Here is a 21232-nt window from a genome sequence, read left to right on the forward strand (position 1 = left end):
CACACACAAACACCCTAACAGCAAAAGGTTTTCTGGTCAGATTGCATTACAACTACAATTTAGAAAGAAAAGAAAAAAAAAAAAAAAAAAAACAAAAAGCTGAAGAATTGAAAAAAGTCTTTGCCATCAACATCAGAAATTCTGCGCAAATTTAAACCAGAAAGTTTGCATTCTCAACCAATGGAGCAAATAAACATGAATCATGCAGGCAATTCCCTGTGTGTCATGCTAAAATAGGAAATTATAAACTTCCTAAATCAATTAAGATATGGTTCACTTAAATAATTTCTCACCCAATGCTTACATAAGAATTTGCCACCTTCACTTCAATGTTGCCACAAACACAAACAAAATGTTAAATATCAATTATACAAACCTAATCCCCAGAATTAAAAGATCAATTCAGTTTCTTTTCTTTAACCTTCGATGTATATTGTCCAGACAACATCCATTGGCGTGCATTGGTGTAAAAAACAAACAATACGAAGTGAGAAAAGCAGAGAAGCATAATCATTGCTTCAAAAAGGAAAGGATACTTCTTTGGTGGATGAATGGTCAAGTAAATTATATGAAGAAGAAGAGAGCACAGATACAGAAAGGTCAACAAAATTGAGAGGCCGGTAAGCGTGGTGGAATGATGAATCTTAGCTTCTCTTCTTCTGCTGGGTGTAAAGTAAAGAAGGAAGAAGAGAGCATAAAGAGCCACATATGGAATAATCAATTTGTCTCGCCACAGAAGAGGAAACATAGAAAACAATGCATAATGCATTAATAACTTGAATGGCCCACGCAATTCTGTAGCTAGTAGGCTTGCAGGCAGAAGTGGCAGCAGAATAGACTTCTCATGCACTGCAAATTTTACCGTAGCGATGCAGATATTTGCTACACAAGATATAAATCAAATATAGAATAATGAAGAGAAGATAGGATATTTTATTTACCTTGAAATGAAAATAAGTAGAATGAGAAAGAGCTATTCAACAGCCCATAAAGGAAACCTTTTCTGCTCGGAGCCAATATTTGCTGAACCATTGAAGGTAGACAGGTTAATACGGTGGCTACTAAGCTGAGAAACTTCAGTGATTGTGTTGCAAATAATCTCTTCCACTTGATGAGAATCGATGTGGTGCACCAAAAGTTAGCTACATAATCCTCGTATATCCCTCTCTCAAAAGGAGCTAGGCGGAAGAGAACCTGTATGAAGCATCCACAAGATTGAGAAAACTAATGTGATGCAGTCAAGGAAACAAGATTTAGGATTGTTTTGATTTAGCTTTTACTTATGAAAATCATTTTAGCAACGTTAATGATGTTTATTTTCATTAGGAATATTTAGAAAGTTTTTTTGCTTCCTATTTAGCATTGGTTTAGAACCTTCCCAGTTTGGGATTCCTAATCCTAGTAACTCGCAAGAGTAAGATTACTAATTCGGCCTATTTTGGAAACTAGATTTTTGCAAGAGTTAAATTCAATTGATATATATATATATAAAGGTAGAGAAAAATCAATAGATAATATGAGACAGATATTAAATACAATAATTCAAACAAAGCATAAATTATGGGCAGTAGAACCAACCACAGAGATCGAGATAAACAATTAAGCAAGGAGACAAATATTAAATACAATAATTATAACAGAGCATAAATTGTGAGCGGTAGAACCAGCCACAGAGATAGAAATAAACAATTAAGCAATTAAAGTAAAACAATTAAAAACATAAAATATGGGTAGTAGAATCAGTCACAAATATAATAGTTAAAGCAAGATCAAAATTTTCTGAAATATACTTTGATTGAAGCTTTAAAAATAACTTACATATGGAGATAGAATTTTAAGTTAAAGGGAGGAGTAAAAAGAGAAGGGTATCGGCTAAGAGCTTTCTAAGGGAAAGACTTATGAAAGAAAAACCGATAAAAGAAAACTAATATCTAAATTGAGAGCAGAATTCTCCTTTTATAGATGAAAGAGAATGCTTTACAATGATTATAAATAACTGTTACACATGTGAAGAGTTAGAGGAGTCCATCGAAAGTCAAAAGTGAAAAGTTGAGATTTCCAGTTAGCCATGTGAAAAAGTTGGCAGAGTGAGTTGGCTTTAAATTGTGGTCTCGTGAAGTCCTGCAAGAATTCAGGAGTGCTTTAAAGCAAAGAAATGCCAAAATAGTCATCCTCATTATCATTTCCAAGGCTGACTGCTTCAGATGAAGAGCTGGCTTTACTTGAAGTTGCTAATGCAGAGAATCTGCTAGTGAAATATTTTACATAATAGTGAAATATTCCTCCTTAATCTTAGCTTGAGCAAGGAGAGCACTGGCATGAGATTTCTGAGCTAAGAAAATTAAATTTCCCTGAGTTGATGTTGAAGCAAGTTGAGGTTGTTCTTTTACTTGTTCCTTAGACTGTTTAAGTAACCATTCTTCAACAGCTACTAGGAGGCTTTTTGATTCTTCTGAAATTTGGACCACTATCTGACCTTGAATTTTCGAATCAAAATAGGACCATGAAGCAGATGATCATCTTTAAATTTATAATCTCAAGCAAGAATCCAAGGGATGAAGAATTTGGAAGCAAACAGGATTAAAGGATGAAAAATATTTTCTTCCACCATAAGCTTGTATCTGACTTTAAAAGTCGTATAACCTTGCTAGATATCTGAGGGTAAGATTTCAAAAGTGGCTCCCATCTAATTCCACCACTGAGAACCATCGAGGGAAACAGAATTTAGAAACAGTGTTGAAAAAGAAGAGCCATGTATGAGTTTGGTTGAAGTTTTGGATTAAAAAAGCATTAATCCATACTTTGTGATAATCCCAGTAAGTGAAAGTTTGGTGAGCAGGAAGGGTTTTTTCAAATTTGGCTTGAAATTTCTTTAAAAGTGAAAGTTCTTATCCCCAATCATCAGGGTGAATTACTTTGAAAATGGTGCAAGTTGAATAGTTTGAAATTGGAGAGTTTTCTTGAAAATGTTTAAACTTGACCGATCCGGTTTCAATCAAGATGCTTTGGTAGAAGGTTGGATCTTTGGTACTATCCCATGACTAATAATGCCAAGAACCGAAGAACATAGCTACACAAAATCTAGGGTTAATATCATAAAATCCATATTCAACAGTTAAAATGCTTTGATAAGAATCTTTTGAAAACCACTAAGGAGAAGGACCAGGGCTTTGTGAAAAGTTTTGTGAAACAACTGGGTCCTTTGTTGTTAAAGTTAAATCCTTTGATGGAACAAATTTTGGAGTTAAATCAATTTTTGAAACAGCTTGTTGAGAACGAGGTTTTGATTTATGAAGAACAATCTCTTTCCCAGAGTTTTTTAAACATTCATTAGTAATTGCATCCTTTTGAGGTCCTTTGAGAAAGGGATTCCCTTAGGACTTAGCATAGTTCAGGATGATTGACAAGATTGGCTAACCATTCCTGTAGTTGATTTTATTGGGGCTTTGGAGGAGGAGGAAGACTTCGTATTGTAGAGGGTCCCTCCATTTGATCAATTTCTTTTTGGAATAGAGCATTCTAGGTGACAATAAGGCTTTTGGGTGTTGGTTTTGGTTGGCTCAAAGTTAATTCTTGGGATTGGCTTTGTGGCTTTTTCTGGGATGAAGATGCTCCAGATGAGGAAAGTTTTTGGTTGGATTCCTTTGATGATTGTTCAGGAGGTTTTCTAGGAATCATGGTGAGGAGTCTGTAAAAATTCACGAGTTAAAAAGTCAAGAACATAATTCATATCTTCTTTAATATATTCAATATCAAAATCGAAAATGCTTAAAATAGCTTGTCATCTAACAAAAATTTGTTTTGAAGCAATATTTTGAACATCCTTTTTAAAAATTTCTTTTGCAGATTTGCAGTCTATTCATAAAAGGAACTTTTGATTCAGTAAATCACTTTGAAACTTTTGAATACATATATCAATAGATAAAATTTTCTTTTTTATGGTGAAATAGTTTTTTTGGGTACTATTCCAATGTCCAGAAACATACTGAACTATAACCACTTTATCATATTTTTGTTGCTTTAAAATTCCTCCATATCCTGCTTCTGAGGCATCAATTTCTAGTATATTAAAAGCATTTGGATTGGCTAGGTGCAAGTAAGGGATTTCTTTAATTTGGGCTTTAATCTTTTGAACAACAAGGGTATGTTTTTGCATCCAAGGCTTTGTATTTTTCTTTAATCTGTCATAAAGAGGTTGGAGTATCCTGTTAAGGTTTAAATAAAAATCCAGGACATAGTTTAAACATCCTAGAAATCTTTGAAGTTGGGCTTTCTCAAGAATTTTATCAGGAAACTTGTCAACAAAAACAAGAGCTCTCTCTATTGGAGAGATTGTGCCATTCGAGATGTAGTGTCCTAAGAATCTAATCTTAGCCTAAAAGAGAATTATTTTGGACTTAGAGGCGACTAAACCATTTTTCTTGGCGACAAACAGAAAAGTGTTTAGATGCTTGAAATGTTGCTCAATGGAAGATGAAAAGATTAACACATCATCATATGGACAATGCAGAATGCAAAGTATAGATTGAAGATGTCATTCATGATTCTTTGAAATTCAGATGTGACATTCTTTAATCCAAATGACACGACATTCCATTCGAACGGGCCAAAAGAAACAGTGAAAGCAATTTCGTAATGGTCTTTATGGGCTATTTGCATCTGCGAAAAACCGGACTTCATATCAAACTGTGAAAAAATATTTGCAACAAAAAGTCTTTGAAGAAGATCTTTTTTGTTTAGAATAGGGTACCTAATCCATTTTAAAGCTTGATTAAGAGGTTTATAATTGATAACCAATCTAGGAACACCTCTTTCAATCTCAGAAGATTTGTTGACGTAAAAAGTAGCACAACTCCAGGGAGACCTAGAAAGAGAAATTAAACATTTTGAAAGCAAATCAGCAATATCTTTGCGACAATGAAGTTCAAGATCTTTGTTCATTTGAATAGGATGAGCTTTGGTTGGGATCTGGGACTCTTAAAAATCATTTTCATATGGGAGGTCAACAATATGTTATTTTATTTCCCAAAAAGCATTTAGAAGGTCAGCGCAAACAGTATCTTCAATCTGATTTTGAAAAAGAGAAATCTTTTTCTGGAAAACAGGGCATTGAAGCTGGTGTTCTATTTTACTCAACTAAACTAAACTAAACTAAACTAAACTAAACTAAGACTTTATCCAAAAAATTTGGGGTTGACTATATGGATTCGCTTTCTCCACTCTAAACGATTTTGGATTACATCCTCAGAAATGTGTAATGTTTTTAGATTATGTTGTACTACTCTCCTCCAAGTCAATTTAGGTCTACCCCTTTTTTTTTTTTTCTATCCTCTAACCTAATGTGCTCTACTTGTTTAACTGAAGCTTCTGTATGTTTACGCTTCACATGACCAAACCACCTCAATCTCCCTTCCCTCAACTTATCTTCAATTGGCACCACTTCTACCTTTTCTCTAATACTCTCATTATAGACTTTGTCTAGTCTAGTATGGCCACTCATCCACCTTAACATTCTCATCTCTGTAACTCTTATCTTAGACACATACGACTCTTTCAGTGCCCAACACTCACTACCATATAACATAACTGGTCGTATGACTGTACGGTAAAATTTTCCTTTCAACTTATTGGGAATCCTGCGATCACATAAAATTATCGTGGCACGTCTCCACTTCAATCATCCTGCTTTAATCCTATGACTAACATCCTCCTCACATCCCCCATCTACTTGAAGGACTGAGCCTAGATATTTAAAGTAATTACTTTGGGACAGTACCACTCCATTCAAACTAACTTCTTCCCTATCACCAGTTTGGCCTTCACTGAACTTGCAATTCATGAATTCTGTCTTCGTTCTACTTAACTTAAAACCCTTTGACTCTAAAGTACTTCTCCAAAACTCTATCTTTCTATTGATTCCTTCTCGTGTCTCATTTATCAGAACAATATCATCCGCAAACATCATCCACCAAGGAATACTCTCTTGTATATATTTTGTCAATTTATCTAAAACTAATGCAAAAAGGTAAGGGCTTATTGCTGATCCTTGGTATAATCCAATTGAGATCGGAAAATCTCTTGTGTCCCCTCGCACTGTGAGCACAATAGTAGTTGCTCTTTCATACATATCTTTCAACACTTGTATCTACCTAATAGGTACCCTCTTTTGTTCTAACACATTCCATAAGACATCTCTTGGAACACTATCATAAGCCTTCTCCAAATCAATAAAAACCATGTGTAGATCTTTCTTCACATCTCTATATTTCTCCATCAAACTTCTAATGTGAAAGATTGCTTCCATAGTTGAACGACCGGACATGAAACCAAATTGATTGAGAGAGATAGAAGTATCATGACGTAGTCGATGCTCTACAACTCTCCCACAACTTCATAGTATAGCTCATGAGTTTAATTCCCCTATAGTTTGAATAATTCTGTATGTCTCCCTTATTTTTAAAAATAGGTACCAAAATACTCCTCCATTCATCAGGCATTTTCTTTGAGTTTAGAATCTTATTAAATAATTTAGTTAACCATGCCACTCCCATATCTCCCAAACACTTCCACACTTCAATTGGTATTTCATCGGGTACACAGGCTTTACCCACTTTCATTATCTTAAGTGCTTCCTTTACTTCTAAAGATCTAATCCTTCTAGTATAATTCACATTCTTTTCTATTGTTCTATAGTCTATATTCACGCTATTACTATTTTGACTATTATTAAAGAGATCATTAAAATAATTTCTCCATCTTTCTTTAATGTCCTCATCTTTCACCAACACTTTTCCTTCTTTATCCTTAATGCACCTAACTTAATTGAGATCTTGACATTTCCTTTCTCTCTTTCTTGCTAATTTATAAATATCTTTCTCCCCTTCTTTAGTTCCAAGTTTCTCATATAACTTTTCAAAGGCCTGTGCTTTTGCTTGACTAACTGCCTTTTTTGCCTCTTTCTTTGCTATCTTGTACTGTTCATATGCCTCATTATTATCACATTTAGGTATAATTTCTTATACCATTCCCTTTTTCTCTTCACTGTCTTTTGTAATTCCTCATTCCACCACCATCTCTCTTTTGAGAGTGGTCTATGTCCTTTAGACTCTCCAAGTACTTTTCTAGCTACTTCTCTAATCTTTGATGCCATCTGTATCCACATATCATTGGCCTCCATATCCAGCTTCCATACTTCGGACTCGAGAAGCTCATTTTTTAGCTTTACTTGCTTTACTCCTTTGAACTCCCACTACTTTGTTCGAGCTACACTATTTCCTTTGACCTTACTTGAATTGTTTCTAAACTTGACATCCAAGACCACCAACCGATGTTGACTTGTTACAGCTTCTCCTGGAATGACCTTGCAATCCTTGCATAGAGCTCTATTTGTCTTTCTGGTTAAGAGGAAGTCGATTTGGCTTTTATGTTGCCCACTTTTGAAAGTCACTAAATGTTACTCTCTTTTTATAAAGTAGGTATTTGCTAGTATTAGATCGAATGCCATAGCAAAATCTAGGATGCTTTTTCTCTCCTCATTTCGACTGCCAAAACCAAAACCTCTATAAACATTCTCATAACCTTATCTATCACTTCCTACATGTCCATTCAAATCTCCACCAATGAAAACATTCTCTTTATTCGGTATGCTTTGCATTAAATCATCCATATCTTTCCAAAACATTTATTTACTCTCACTGTCTAGTCCTATTTGTGGGGCATAAGCACTAACTACATTTATTGTTTCTCCTTCTAGTACTAGTTTTACTAGTATAATTCTATCTCCTACTCTTTTTACAGCTATTACTGCGTCTTTCAATGTCCTGTCTATGATTATGCTCGCTCCGTTCTTGTTTCTTTCCTTTTCGATAAACCACAGTTTGTACCCCTGAATTACCCACTTCCTTACTTTTCTCTCCTACCTATTTAGTCTCCTGAATGCAAGCAATATTCAGCCTTCTCCTTTCCAGGGTATCCACAAGCTCCATTAATTTTCCTGTAAGTGATCCAACATTCCAAGTACCAACCGTGATCCTCTTCCTATCCTGTTCCTTCCTAATTGGTCTCCTTCTATGATATCTTCTATTATTTTCTATGTCTATCTTGTGTTCTGTTCCACTATCTGTTCTACTATCTGTCCTATGGACTAACTTCTTTACCCACACCCGTCCATGATGTGAGAACCCTTGCATATTTCTCACTACACTCGGGTTCCGATGTAGCGCGTCGTAAGTAGAGGACGCCCCAACGTTTATATCATTTGAATTCATATCATAAGGTGTGACGAAATTTTTACGCTGATTGTTACCTACCATAACCTTCCTCTTTTATCCGGGCTTGGGACCGGCTTTGATGACAATTCAGTTGATTTTCGTAAACAGAACAGGCTTTAATGATATTCAAATTGCGAGTTTGAGGTTTTTCAATAAAAGGAAAATCAATTCTTTTACCTTTTAAGTTTTAAAGAAATATTATCATAATTCACAGAATAAGGAGTTATGAGGTTTATGAATGGAGTGCCAAGTATGACAGTGTGATGAATGTTATGCATAAGTAAAAATGAAATTTTGATACGCAAACCATTGTTGGAAACATATACATCAGTTTTTGAATCAATTTTGAAATAAGAGTTATTTGCAGCTTTGAGCCTTTCTTTAGTGGCTTCTTGAAATCTTTTTAGAATCATTCATTTCTTGATACAATTAAGGTCAGCACCTGTATCAAATAGAGCAATAGTATCCAATCTAAAGTCATCAAAAATATTTAAAGTGATTTTAATCAAATACTTTTGAGAAGTCACTTGCTTTAAAACAGAGAGAATTTTCTAGAATATTTTTTAAGTTGGCTATTTGAGGTGTTTCGGTTTCAGGGTCGGGTTCATCTTCTTCTTCTTCAGAGAATTTCTTAAGAAGAAGTTGAATAACAGCTGAATCTTCTTTCTGTTTGGCTTGGAGCTGTTTAAGTTCGACTTTTATGGTTTTTATATAAGCTTGGAGCTCTTGGATAATTAAGTAGGGGTTTTGACTTTATTTGTTTTGGCTTTTTAGAGAATAGCTGTGAGATCATACGTGTTGTTGGCTTTAGACGGAACACTATTGGAAGATGAGGCTTCAAAGGATTCTTAGAGCTTTGTGAGATAATCCTTTTGAATTTGGGGATCTTGAATGTGATTGAGTACATCAAGGAAAAACTTTTGATCTTTGGTAAGCATGTTCAATTGTTTTTTTGGTTCTTCAGCGGAAGAAGAATCAAAAAGTAATTCATCAAGTTGGAGAGCTTGATTATCTTCAGAAGAGATTGAGACAGTATCTTCAAAGTCTGATTCAAGCAAAAGGGCTTTAATTTTGCACAAGGCTTCTTACTCAAGCTGGAGCTCATGGAGTCTCTTGTTATGCTTGCAAGCTTGCAATATTTTGCAATATGACCCTTTTTCCCATGCCTGTAACAGGTAATATCTTTTCTGGGAGTGGGTTCTTGTGGCTTTGGGTGAGATTTTCGGTACTTTCTAGTATGGGCTTTTCTTTTGCAAGGCTTTTCCAATTAGGAAGGTTTGTCTTTGGAATAGTGTTTCTTGTACTTTCGGTATCTTTGGGTTTGACAGTCTTGGCAAGGTTTGGTGTTTGAAAAAGAGGGCTTTTGGTAAGAGATGTCAAACTGTTGGCAAAGAGATCCAAGCTCTTTCTTTGTATTGTGCATTTCCCATTTCAGCTGCTTTTAACGCTTAAAATCTTGACAAATCTTTAAACCTTCTTTATGAGTATAGCTAATAAGTTCGCCATAATTTAACTAATCATAAGGGATTTTCTCATTGTAATGCTCCTTGATCTTGTTTCTAACCTTTTCTCCAAGGAGAGGAGGAAGTCCAATAAGAAACTTTTCTTTCCAAAGGGTTGGTTAGAATCTTCTCGAAGCATAACCCTTGTAAGAAAGGTGTCTTTGTATCATTTGAAGTCACTAAGCTTTTTACATCTGAGATTAGAGAGAAGCTCAGCATTCTTGTCTTTAAGATGCAATGGATCTCTAGCAAAATGAAGAGTAAGTGCAAGGATGAGCGTAGCAACAGCATTCTGAATTGGTCTGCTATTCTCATCAAGAATCGACTCTTGATCTTCATCAAGTTCTACGAACTTCAAAATTTCTAACTTTTGTCAAGGAATGAGATAGTAATCCCAACACCCTTTGAGTTGGCCTAAGAATCTTGCAATGAGAAGTTCTGCAATGGCTTGGTCAGAGGTGCCTGTCTGGGTTCGATAGGCATTTGCTGCCATAGTCATTTGCTGAAAAATATTGAGGATGTTGTACTTAGACATTGCATCTATATTCCATTTATAGACAGAGGTAGCATTGTAACGGCTTTATGATAAAGCACTTGGTTTATCTTCAATATTTATATCTGGAGCAGCTGCTCTCGGATAATAAAGCTGTTGTGAGTTCTGCCAATGAACTTTATTGACTTTTGGAGAAGAATCTTCCTGGAAAGCATTTTCTTTATCAAAAGATTGTTCCATAACATTGACAGAGGCTTCAGGAGTATCTGGGATAACAACATTAGACTTTGTTAAAGTTGAAGGACTAAGTTGGTTCAAGCGTTCCTGAATAGCTTGAAGGAATTCTTCTTTGTTTCTCTGTTGGAACTGAGACAGAGAAGGCTTTGAAACTTCGAAGGGCTTGAAAGCTGGGGCTTTCATTTTCAATTCTCCAGATGATGTAATTACAGTGGGATGTTGGATTTGTTTCTGGATATCACTTAACTGGTTTCCAATAGTATGAAGGTGGCTATTGGTCCAGTTGTTCTACTGAATGATATTCTTAAGATCTCTCTCAGCATTCTTCTCACTTTTGACTTTAAAGGGCTATGAGTGTGGCTTTGTGGTGTTTAATTTGGAGTTCTCTGAGTAGTGGATGAACAGACTGAATCCATTCATTCTTTGAAGTTTTCCAAGAGGGGGTTTTAGATAGTGGGTCTAGGGATTTTTCAACAAAAGGATATTCCAGATTATTTTCAAAAGCATAAATTTCAAACCAATGAAAAAAGAAAGTGTATGCTTGATGCTCATGAATGAATGAATAAAACTTTTCTTGGATTTCATGCCTTTGGTTTAAAAAATATTTAAAAAACCAAAGTTTTTTCTTATGATTACGAAGAGCATAAAAATCTTTTTGAACATATGCTTTATCAACTTGAAATTCTTTTTGAAGAACATTTATTTCAGCATCTACATTCTCAGTTACAGAGGAGAAAATTGGAGATGTAGGTCTTGGTTATTCTTCAGGAGTGGAATAAACAAGTCTTGATATGGTAGTGGAACAATCGGCAGTTTGCATTGATATTCTTGGTACATCAAAAGTTGAATGTCTAAGCAAGTCAGGGATTTGGTTAAAATGCTCTTGGGTGGTTGGAAAGTTGACAACAGAAGGCGTTCGGGTGATAGGTAAGTTTATCAAAGAAGGCGGATTTAAGATTCTTCCTAACTCAATGGTTTCAGACGAAGAGGTAGTATCGTGGGAGGGTCTTGAGCTTATGGATCTTCCAGTGAAAGATAACTTTACTTTTCCGTCCGGGTTTTGCGCAATTTGTTTCAGTTGTGTGTTTAGACTCGGAGGAGATATTGGCTTGGGCTTTGAGGCTCCTTCTAAGATCCAATCATCTGGAAGGGAAACCTCATTCCATTTGATGGATCTAGGGACAATGGCATTAGCTTTAGTGAGATCAGTTTGTAGGAGGAGAGTTTCTCCTTTTCTGACTGTCAATGAGAGCTTTAGAAGCAAAAGCAGTCATCATGGCTTTATAATGGACTTTAAAAATCAAAGCAACTGAAATAGATCCAGGAAGCATTTTGAAGTTATGAGTTTTTATCTGCAAAACAAGACTATTAGGCAAATTTTTGTCATTCAAGGACACAGTTAAATTCGGATAACACTCAAAAGAAATAGGAACAGTGCAGAGACTATACTCAACAGAGCTAAGCAGGGAATCTTGAAAGTCATAGAACCGTGCATCTCGAAGGATAGCAAAGATAGAGGTGTTAAAACCTTCTTTGGTTAGGGGCTTTATTCCTACTTGAACTGATCGGATATAGTTGTATCCTTTGACTTTGTGCTTGTTCAAAGAAGAAGAAGTTAAAAGCTTTATGATCTTAAGGGGCTTTGTGATGTGAATATCTCTTTCCTCAGTTTTGATGCTATAATCAGTTTTGCTAAGGAAGTTAAACTTGCTTTGTTTATAGATCTGATCTTTCTGGATTTTGGGAAGTTTCCAATTATCTATGGATTTTTCAAAATCTTCAATAATTAATTCTTCACTGTTTATTATCTTCTCCCTTGTCCCAGAGGTAAAAGAGCTGAAAACAAATTAATTCTTGCAAAATATATCCATAATTTAAACAGTTTAATTAATATATTCCTTACAGTAGGACGAATTCTTCTGAATTTATCGCCACACCACTAGGACTTACAACCAGTAAACTCATGCCCTCAAAAGGGCTCAGGAATGTAAGAATCAAACAGATCAAATCACAGAGACACAGAACAACAATCCTCCTATCCCCTAGGCTCTGATACCAATAGACACCCGGATCGAAGGGATAGCAAACAGATAGAATTAATATAATGAAGGTAGAGAAAGATTAACAGATAATATAAGACAGATGTTAAATACAACAATTAAAACAAAGCACCTACATTTTTATCCAAACCTTAACAGGGTACTCCAACCTTTTCATGACAGATTAAAGAAAAATCTAAAGCCTTGGACATAAGAATATACCCTTGTTGTTTAAAAGATTAAAGTCCAAATTAAAAAAATCCCTCACTTGCACCTAGCCAATCCAAATGCTTTTAAGATAGTAGAAACTGATGCCTCCAAAGCAGAATATGGAGGAATTTTAAAACAATAAAAACATGATAAAGAGGTTATAGTTCAGTTTCTGGACATTGGGATAGTACCCAGAAAAACTATTCCACCATCAAAAAGAAAATTTTATCTATAGTTATATGTATTCAAAAGTTTCAAAGTGATTTACTGAATCAAAAGTTACTTTTATGACTATATTGCAAAGCTGCAAAAGAAATTTTGAAAAAGAATATTTAAAATATTACTTCAAAACAAATTTTTGCTAGATAGCAAGCTATTTTAAGCATTTTCGATTTTGTTATTGAATATATTAAAGGAGATATGAATTTTGTTCCTGACTTTTTAACTCGTGAATTTTTGCAGACTCCTCACCATAATTCCTAGAAAACCTCCCGAACAATCATCAAAGGAATCCAAGCAAAAACTTTCCTCATCTAGAGCATCTTCATCCCAAAAAAAGCCACAAAGCAACAATTACTTTGAGCCAACCAAAACCAACACTCCAAATCCCTATTGTCACCTGGAACGCTATATTCCAAAAAGAAATTGATCAAATGGAGGGACCCTCTATAACACAAAGCCTTCCTCCTCCAACGCCCCAAGAAAATCAATTACAGGAATGGTTAGCTAATCTTGTCAACCATCCTCAACTATGCCAAGCCCTAAGGGAATCCCTTCCCCAATGACCTCAAAAAGATGCAATTACCAATGAATTTTTAAAAAACTCTGAGAAAAAGATTGTTCTTCATAAAAGAACACCTCCTTCTCAACAAGCTATTTCAAAAATTGATTTAACTCCAAAACTTGTTCCATCAAAGGATTTAACTTTAACAATAAAAGACCTAGTTGTTTCACAAAATTTTTCACAAAGCCATAGTCCTCCTCCTCAATGGTTTTCGAAAGATTCTTATCAAAGCATTTTAACTGTTGAAGATGGATTTTATGATACTAACCCCAAATTTTGTGCAGCTAAATACTTTTGTTTTTAGCATTATAAGCGATAGGATAGTACCAAAGATCCAACCTCCTACCAAAACATCTTGATTGAAACTAGATCAGTCAAGCTTAAACATTTTTCAGAAAACTCTCCAGTCCCAAACTATTCAACTTGCACCACTTTCAAAGTCATTCACCTTGATGATTGGGGACAAGAACTTTCACTTCCAAAGAAATTCCAAGCCAAATTTGAAAAAAACCCTTACTGCTCATCAAACTTTCACTTACTGGGACTATCACCAAGCATGGATTAATGCTTTTTTAATCCAAAACTACAACCAAACTCATACATGGCTTTTCTTTTTCAACACTGTTTCTAAATTCCGTTTCCCTCGATGATTTTCTTAATGGTGGAATTTAATGGAAGCCACTCCTGAAATCTTGCCCTCATATATCTACCAAGGTTACACAACTTTAAAGCCAGATACAATCCTACGGTGAAAGAAGATATTTTTCATCCTTTAATCATGTTTCGTTCCTTGGGTTCTTGCTTGGGATTATGGATTTAAAGATAGTCATCTGCTTCAAGGTCCTATTCTGATCCGAAAATTCAAGGTCAGATGGCGGTCCAAATTTTAGAAGAATTAAAAAGCCTCCTTAGTAGTTGTTAAAGAATGGTTATTTAAACAGTCTAAGAAACAAGTAAAAGAACAACCTCAAATTGCTTCAACATCAACTCTGAGAAATTTAACTTTCCTACCTCAGAAATCTCATGCCAGTACTCTCCTTGCTCAAGCTAAGACTGAGGAGGAATATTTCACTATTATACAGCAACTTTTAACTGGCAGATCCTCTGCATCAACAACTTCAAGTAAAGTCAACTCTTCATTTGAAGCAATCAGCCTTGAAAATAATAATGAGAATGACTGTTTTGACATTTTCACTGCCTTAAAGCACTCTTGAATTCCCGCAGGACTTCACAAGACCACAGTTTAAAGCTAACTCACTTTGCAAGCCTTTTCACATGGCTACAGGAAATCTCAACTTTTCACTTTTCACTTTCGGTGGACTCCTCCAACTCTTCACATGTATAACAGTTATTTATAATCATTGTAAAGCATTCTCCTTCATCTATAAAAGGAGAATTCTGCTCTTAATTTAGATATTGGTTTTCTTTTATTGGTTTTTCTTTCATAAGTCTCTCCCTTAGAAAGCTCTTAGCGAATACCCTTCTCTTTGTACTCCTCCCTTTAACTTAAAATTCAATCTCCATATGTAAGTTATTTTTAAAGCTTCAATCAAAGTATATTTTAGAAAAATTTTAATCTTGCTTTAACTATTATATCTGTGGCTGATTCTACCGCCCATATTTTATACTTTTAATTATTTTACTTTAATTGCTTAATTGTTTATCTCTATCTTTGTGACTGGTTCTACCGCCCATAATTTATGCTTTGTTTTAATTGTTGTATTTGATATCTGTCTCTTATTATCGGCTGATCTTTCTCTACCTTCATTATATTAATTCTATCTCTGTTTGCTATCCCTTTATATATATATATATATATATATATATATATATATATAATAATTCTCATGTTTGGAAACCTAATAATTGAAAGAATTCAATTCTTTTAACTTAAAAAAAATTACTTGGAATATCACTTGTGAGAACAAGTACCACATCGGCAATGCACAAGAAAATTAAAAGGCATATAAGTGTTAGCAAACCAAATCAAAATGGCTTAGGTCATTTTGATGGGGAACAATTTCAAGCCCAGTTGAGCATGTAGCTTGCCAATTTGATGTTCACATTCTTGGCTCCAAACTTCAACAAAAAGGAATAAATGCCAAAAGTAATATGATTGTGTGAAAATTATTTAAATTCTTTTCTTACAAATGATTTTTTTTTCCAAAGGAAGCCGTTAAATCTCCATAGAAAACTATGTAACCACTATTTCTTGGGTTTTTAATATTGCAATTTTGGTTTTATTTGGAAGGCCAGAGTGCCTGGTTTTCCTCCTTTCTTTTCTCTCTTCTTCTCTTTTACTGTTCACAGCCCCAAACAGCCTCCAATTGGACTTTTCTCCCTCCAATCAGCTCTTCAATTTACTAACCCTAAACTCTCCCTTTTTTCTTAATTCTTTATCCTAAATCTCATCAATTGCTTGAGATTTTCCCACCATAAAAGTATTAGTAGGCTGGTCCTGGTCCTACATCATAAGGTACATAATGATCAACTCCATGATTAATTATCACTAAGCAGTTAAGTTTCACCCAGTACCGCAATGAATGTGTGTAATGTATTCATGTATTACATGTATAATAATGCAGATCATTTTCAAACTCAAAAAACACCTCCTCGGTGCTGACTTTGTAACAACATTTAGAATTTTTTGGCCAAACCTATGCCATAAGAACATTGGTGTCAGCATCCAACCAAAGCCATCCAATAAATGATCTACGATTGGAACACATAAGAAAAGTGGACCGTTGGAATATATCTATTCACACTCAAATCAGTACTTCTTAACCTACACAATGCTCACTCAACTAGGGGCATATCAGAATCGGAGCTACTACACAACACAAGCTTCTAAAACGAAAAAGGATGTACATCCATCTTTCCCCCTTTGTATTTTACAGCCTGGAGTTCCAGTCTCAGATTAAAGACAGGAAATTAGCAGTGCCTTGAACATAAAAATTGAAACAAGGGTGAAGTGTGTAGATCTTGTCTGCCACTGCCTTGAACACATAATGAAGTAATGCACATTCAATTCCTAGAAAGAATGCTAAAATGGCACATTTTATCCATCAAGAACCTAATTCAAAATAAAATAATTGGGAAGGTCATGAAACTAGAACATGGATCAATAATTTAATATCATTTGATTGCACAAACAATGCCGCAGCGACTAATGGCATGAACTAGTTAGAGATTCTGTCCCAAGGCAAGCTGGTAGTTATTAAAATAAGAACTGCCAGGTGAGATGTGAACCACCAAAAATCACCTTGATAAGTATTTTTTACCACCCATAAAAGTCACAGACAGAACTATATCCATTAACCAATCGAAATGGAAAAGAGAAACCAACTATTTTATCTCAAAAATAATACAGCTCTTTACCTCCAAAACTGTATCTCTTGAATGAAGATATGGCCACCAAATAATAGTGAACGTTCCCAAGACCACCAATCCCAGCTTTGAAACCTCAAGCACGGGATTCTTACGCTTTAGGCAGTTACCTAAGAGATGGCTGAAAAAAGCAGGTGCAAAATAGGCACTCATCTGGAAGGAGGGAAGAAAAGAAAAAGAAAAAACTTATAATAACCATCAATCTTAGAACAAATTGTATGAACAACATTTAATCAGAATTTTAGAATTTTTTAAATTGAATTTGGCAAGTGCAAAAGTAACATAAATCAGAATATTATGATTTATCAAATTTAACTTGGCAGGGATACATGATTCAGTCACCTTTTTGCCACCTTAAAAAAATTCAGCAATTGCATTTTATTTCTCAAAAATTTTACAGATTGTCACCCCAGTAAGACTCATATAAACACAGAACACAAAGCCGAAAGTATTGTAAACAGGTAAAACCACCTTGATTGGCAATCTCTTTCCTTCAGTTTACAATTCTACACACACAAAAAAAAAAAAAAAAAAAAAAAAAAAAAAAAAAAAACACTAAGTTTTCAGGATCCCAAGACATTACCATTGTGTTATATGCTACACTCAACTTCATAATGATGAAATATAACCTGCACCAAGCATCCACTTACTGCAAATTCCTTAACAGTGTTTCAATTAAATCTACAGACTATCATCATCATTCAACACTTACTAAAACCCAATATGAAACCAGTCATGTTCGAGTTTTTGTTACTAGGCAGCCGTTTTCTGAACTTTTATGAATGCTAGGTAAGCAAACAACCAACAGTTTTGTGATCAAGTATATTGGCATATATTGTACACCAATTTGTCTAATGTTGCATATAACGAAAATCAAAAAATAGACAAGGGTCTTAAGTCTTAATACCTATCAAGCAAGCTCCTCAGGCACATTACCTAAAAGCAAACATTATCACAGTCAACTCATCTTCCATTTGGCCCTGTCTATTGCTGACCTCCTAAAGAAACCCCTTACACATGCTTATGTAAGCTAACTACAAATTCACCCTATCCAATTAACTTTTTAATGATTCAGTATACACCTGTACCAGCACGATATATACCTCAAAATTTGATGCTTAAAACAGATTTCATAAAGACATTTCACACTTTTCTTTGTAGATGCACAGCCTTATATCTATTTAGTCAAGGTTGAGCAGCATGTGCACCATAACTCAACCCCAGAATGCAGCATATGAGTACATGATGTCGTGCAATTGAAGGGAAGCCTCGCAATATGGCCTACACTCTAACAATAAAATCTGAATGTTGACTTACCCTTGACGATATTTGAGAAGGTGTAATACATAAATCATACTGTATCGTATGATGATACATTCCACCAAATGACTTAGAAAATTATGTAGAGAGAAATTCAGTAAGTTGTTACACACTCCTGGAATGAACAGACACAGCTAATCAACATAAACTGGTCATCTTTAAAGTAGCAAAAATACCATTGCATGCCCTTTTTTAATCTAATAGATGAGTCATCCCCAATCGCCACCCATGCAGGCAAGGAAGCAAGGAAAAAAAAAAAGAAAAAGAAAAAGAAAAAGAAAAAAGTAAATTTGATAACCCATAATGCAAACAGAAAAGCACCTGCTTATGATTGAGAGAAAGACAGAAGAGAACAGATGCTACAAGGTCCTTGTGAGCGAGAACTGCAGCAATAGCTCCTATGGTAAGGCCCAAGCTGATACAATTATACTGAAAGAGGACAATATCAGGATGAGAATAGTATACTACATTACTACAAATTCAATAACAAGGTATATTTGAAGGGAAAAAAAATGAGCATAGAAGTTTTCTAAAACCTGAAAATGGCCATGGTCAATTAAGATCAAACATGGATTGATTAAAATCATTGCAATGTGCCATGCTACATCACTTTTACGTCCACTGGAGTGATTGCCATAATACACAAAAAGAAAATAAAGAACAGCAGGGAAAAAAATCAGGGCATCAGAGGATAAGACTGTCCATCTCATGAGCTGTTTCCTGCAAAGAAAAGTACAGAAAAATTACAATAGCAAAAACAAGAGAAAACATTCAGTTCAGAATTGAACTGATGATTTGACAAAAAGGGAAAGAATAGTAACTGAATTTTTATGATGCCCACCCAAGATAGGACTCATAACCACGGGAATTAAAAAGGGAAACAGAGGCAGGTTCAAAGTATCTCAAGAAAATGCCATGAACATAACTCTGGTAGGCAGTGAGGGGAGGGTAGTCAAGTCCCCAGTAACTAAGATCATTGTTGGTGCTGTTGTGGTACCACTCCTTCACTGGAAGATTGAGCGTGATTTCCATCCAATGCCGCTGTGCCTCATAGTCACCAAACTTGGGGGGATTGCCGGCGCCAGAGTATGGATGGAGTGATACAGTTGCTCGAACTAACAACCCAAACACAGCAATACACAGGAATGAGGATTCAATTCCTTTGTGAACAAACCACCAGCACAAATCATCATCATCGTTAACAGCATCTGCCTTGTCTTTTAGCACCTTCTTTTTCCCCTTTTTCTCCATTTATGTTTCTCTCTAGTCTCGCCTGGTTACAATGAACATTAAGAAACCATCTTTATCAAGAGTCTGAAAATCAGCATTCAAAAGACAGTACCAAATAACTGCCGGCAATCAATATCCACAAATAAGCAAAAGATTAAAAGAGGATTAAAAAAAAGCCCAATTAATCAATAACCATAACTAAGCAAAGGTCTAAACAAAAAGACACCACCAACTCAACAATGCTTTGTAAAATAACTAAGCTAGGGTTATGCAGTCTAGGCTTCCAATAGAAAGTCTCATATTCAGCCAACTCCCTTTAGACCATATGTGATTCAAAGTTAATGCTTAATTAATTACATTTCTAAAAACTAAATTGTCTGAATTTCTTCGGAATTACACAACCAGAAACAATATATAGCAATATTGACACTTGAAAAATCGATCTTTTTCAACATCTGGCTTATAGCTGGTTTATTTCAATCTGGTTTGACAATGAAAGCAATCCAAGAACGGAAAAAAATTTCAAAACTAAATTAATTCTCCGAGTATCATAATACCAAGCACTTGGCGCAAAACAGCTAAATGCAGCTTTTTCCGGTCAATGATTGGTATAATTGAAATGGGAAAACCGTAATTCAAAAGCATTACAAGAGGGATCTAGGAGAAAAAAAAATGAAGACGAGAGATGGAAGTGTCCCACCTGGTAGGGGTTTCGATTGAAAACAATCGGTTGTTCTTGTTCCAAGAGCTGCTCGAGTATCTTGTGTTTTTTTTTTTTTTTTAAAGTCCAAATAAATATCTGTGCTTTGTTGAAGGACCAAATAAGCTTAAAATTAACTTTTTGACACGGAACTTTTCATTTATGACCAAATTAATCCAGCTACGAGGCGATTGTGTTGCACGGCTACTCCAAGGGAAAATGCCCTAAACAACCAAACTGATTCACTAAGTTATGTATATACATGATTGAGCTTTGATCATTCTACATATAAAAATATAATTCCCAGCATCACAAAATTAAGCATCATGAAAAACTTGTGGAGTACGACCGAAAATGCTATTGTATAACCGTGCATTGATTGTTTCATTTGCATATCCAACTCCTAGACATGCTCAAAGCAAGCAACTTTAATGATAAAATTTAATAATTTTTATTAAACTTATGAGATTATAACATTATAGTTTCCTCAATTTACATGGTAACATAAAATATTTTCAAATTTTTAGATAAATTCAACATGGCACTTAATCCAACTCCAACTTTAATATCATTATCTTTCAATTTTATTTTTACAACATCATTATTTTTAAATTTTATCATTTATAACATTATTATTCCATAACTTTATATTAATATAACACAATTAATATTATTAATTTATAACTTTACATTAATATAGCACAATTATTAATAACAATTAAGTTTTATGTTACATTTAAAATCTCATACCCTGAGGACTATAACTGCAGTAAAGAGATCTATTATAATAAATTTTTTTTTAGATCTCTTTTCACTATACCGAAAAATGTCAATCTACTATTTAATTGCTATGCTACTATAGTTATTTTAACTCAACAACGGTTACACGTTGAAATAAAAAATAATAAATCAATGTGAAATTTACTAAAAAAAAGAGAGGTCAATTAATTCTTTTTTTTTATAATTACTTTTATATATTTATTTAAATTAACCCTTCATTAATTTAAATATTAAATCTTTTTTTAAATGAATAATATATTTTTATTAATAAAAAATTAAA

General features: G+C 34.5%; 1 protein-coding gene across 3 annotated transcripts; it reads right to left on the bottom strand.

Moving 5' to 3' along the window:
• Positions 1 to 221: 221 nt before the first annotated feature.
• LOC110661109 (probable dolichyl pyrophosphate Man9GlcNAc2 alpha-1,3-glucosyltransferase) lies at positions 222 to 20427 on the bottom strand. Of its 3 annotated transcripts, none has more exons than XM_021819672.2 (7): positions 20173 to 20427; positions 19084 to 19515; positions 18779 to 18962; positions 18564 to 18671; positions 16914 to 17075; positions 942 to 1194; positions 222 to 849 (listed from the first exon to the last, which is right to left on the bottom strand). In XM_021819672.2, the coding sequence occupies exons 2-7, from the start codon at positions 19491 to 19493 to the stop codon at positions 398 to 400; spliced, it is 1569 nt and encodes a 522-aa protein (XP_021675364.2). In that variant the 5' UTR covers positions 19494 to 19515; positions 20173 to 20427; the 3' UTR covers positions 222 to 397. The 3 variants fall into 3 exon arrangements, with proteins under 3 accessions (XP_021675364.2, XP_058009337.1, XP_058009338.1); XM_058153354.1 differs by having other exon boundaries at positions 19084 to 19556; positions 20173 to 20258; XM_058153355.1 differs by lacking the exon at positions 20173 to 20427 and adding an exon at positions 20030 to 20166.
• Between the last annotated feature and the right edge of the window lie 805 nt (positions 20428 to 21232).

Source organism: Hevea brasiliensis, chromosome 9, assembly GCF_030052815.1.
Source record: "Hevea brasiliensis isolate MT/VB/25A 57/8 chromosome 9, ASM3005281v1, whole genome shotgun sequence".
NCBI lineage: Eukaryota > Viridiplantae > Streptophyta > Magnoliopsida > Malpighiales > Euphorbiaceae > Hevea > Hevea brasiliensis.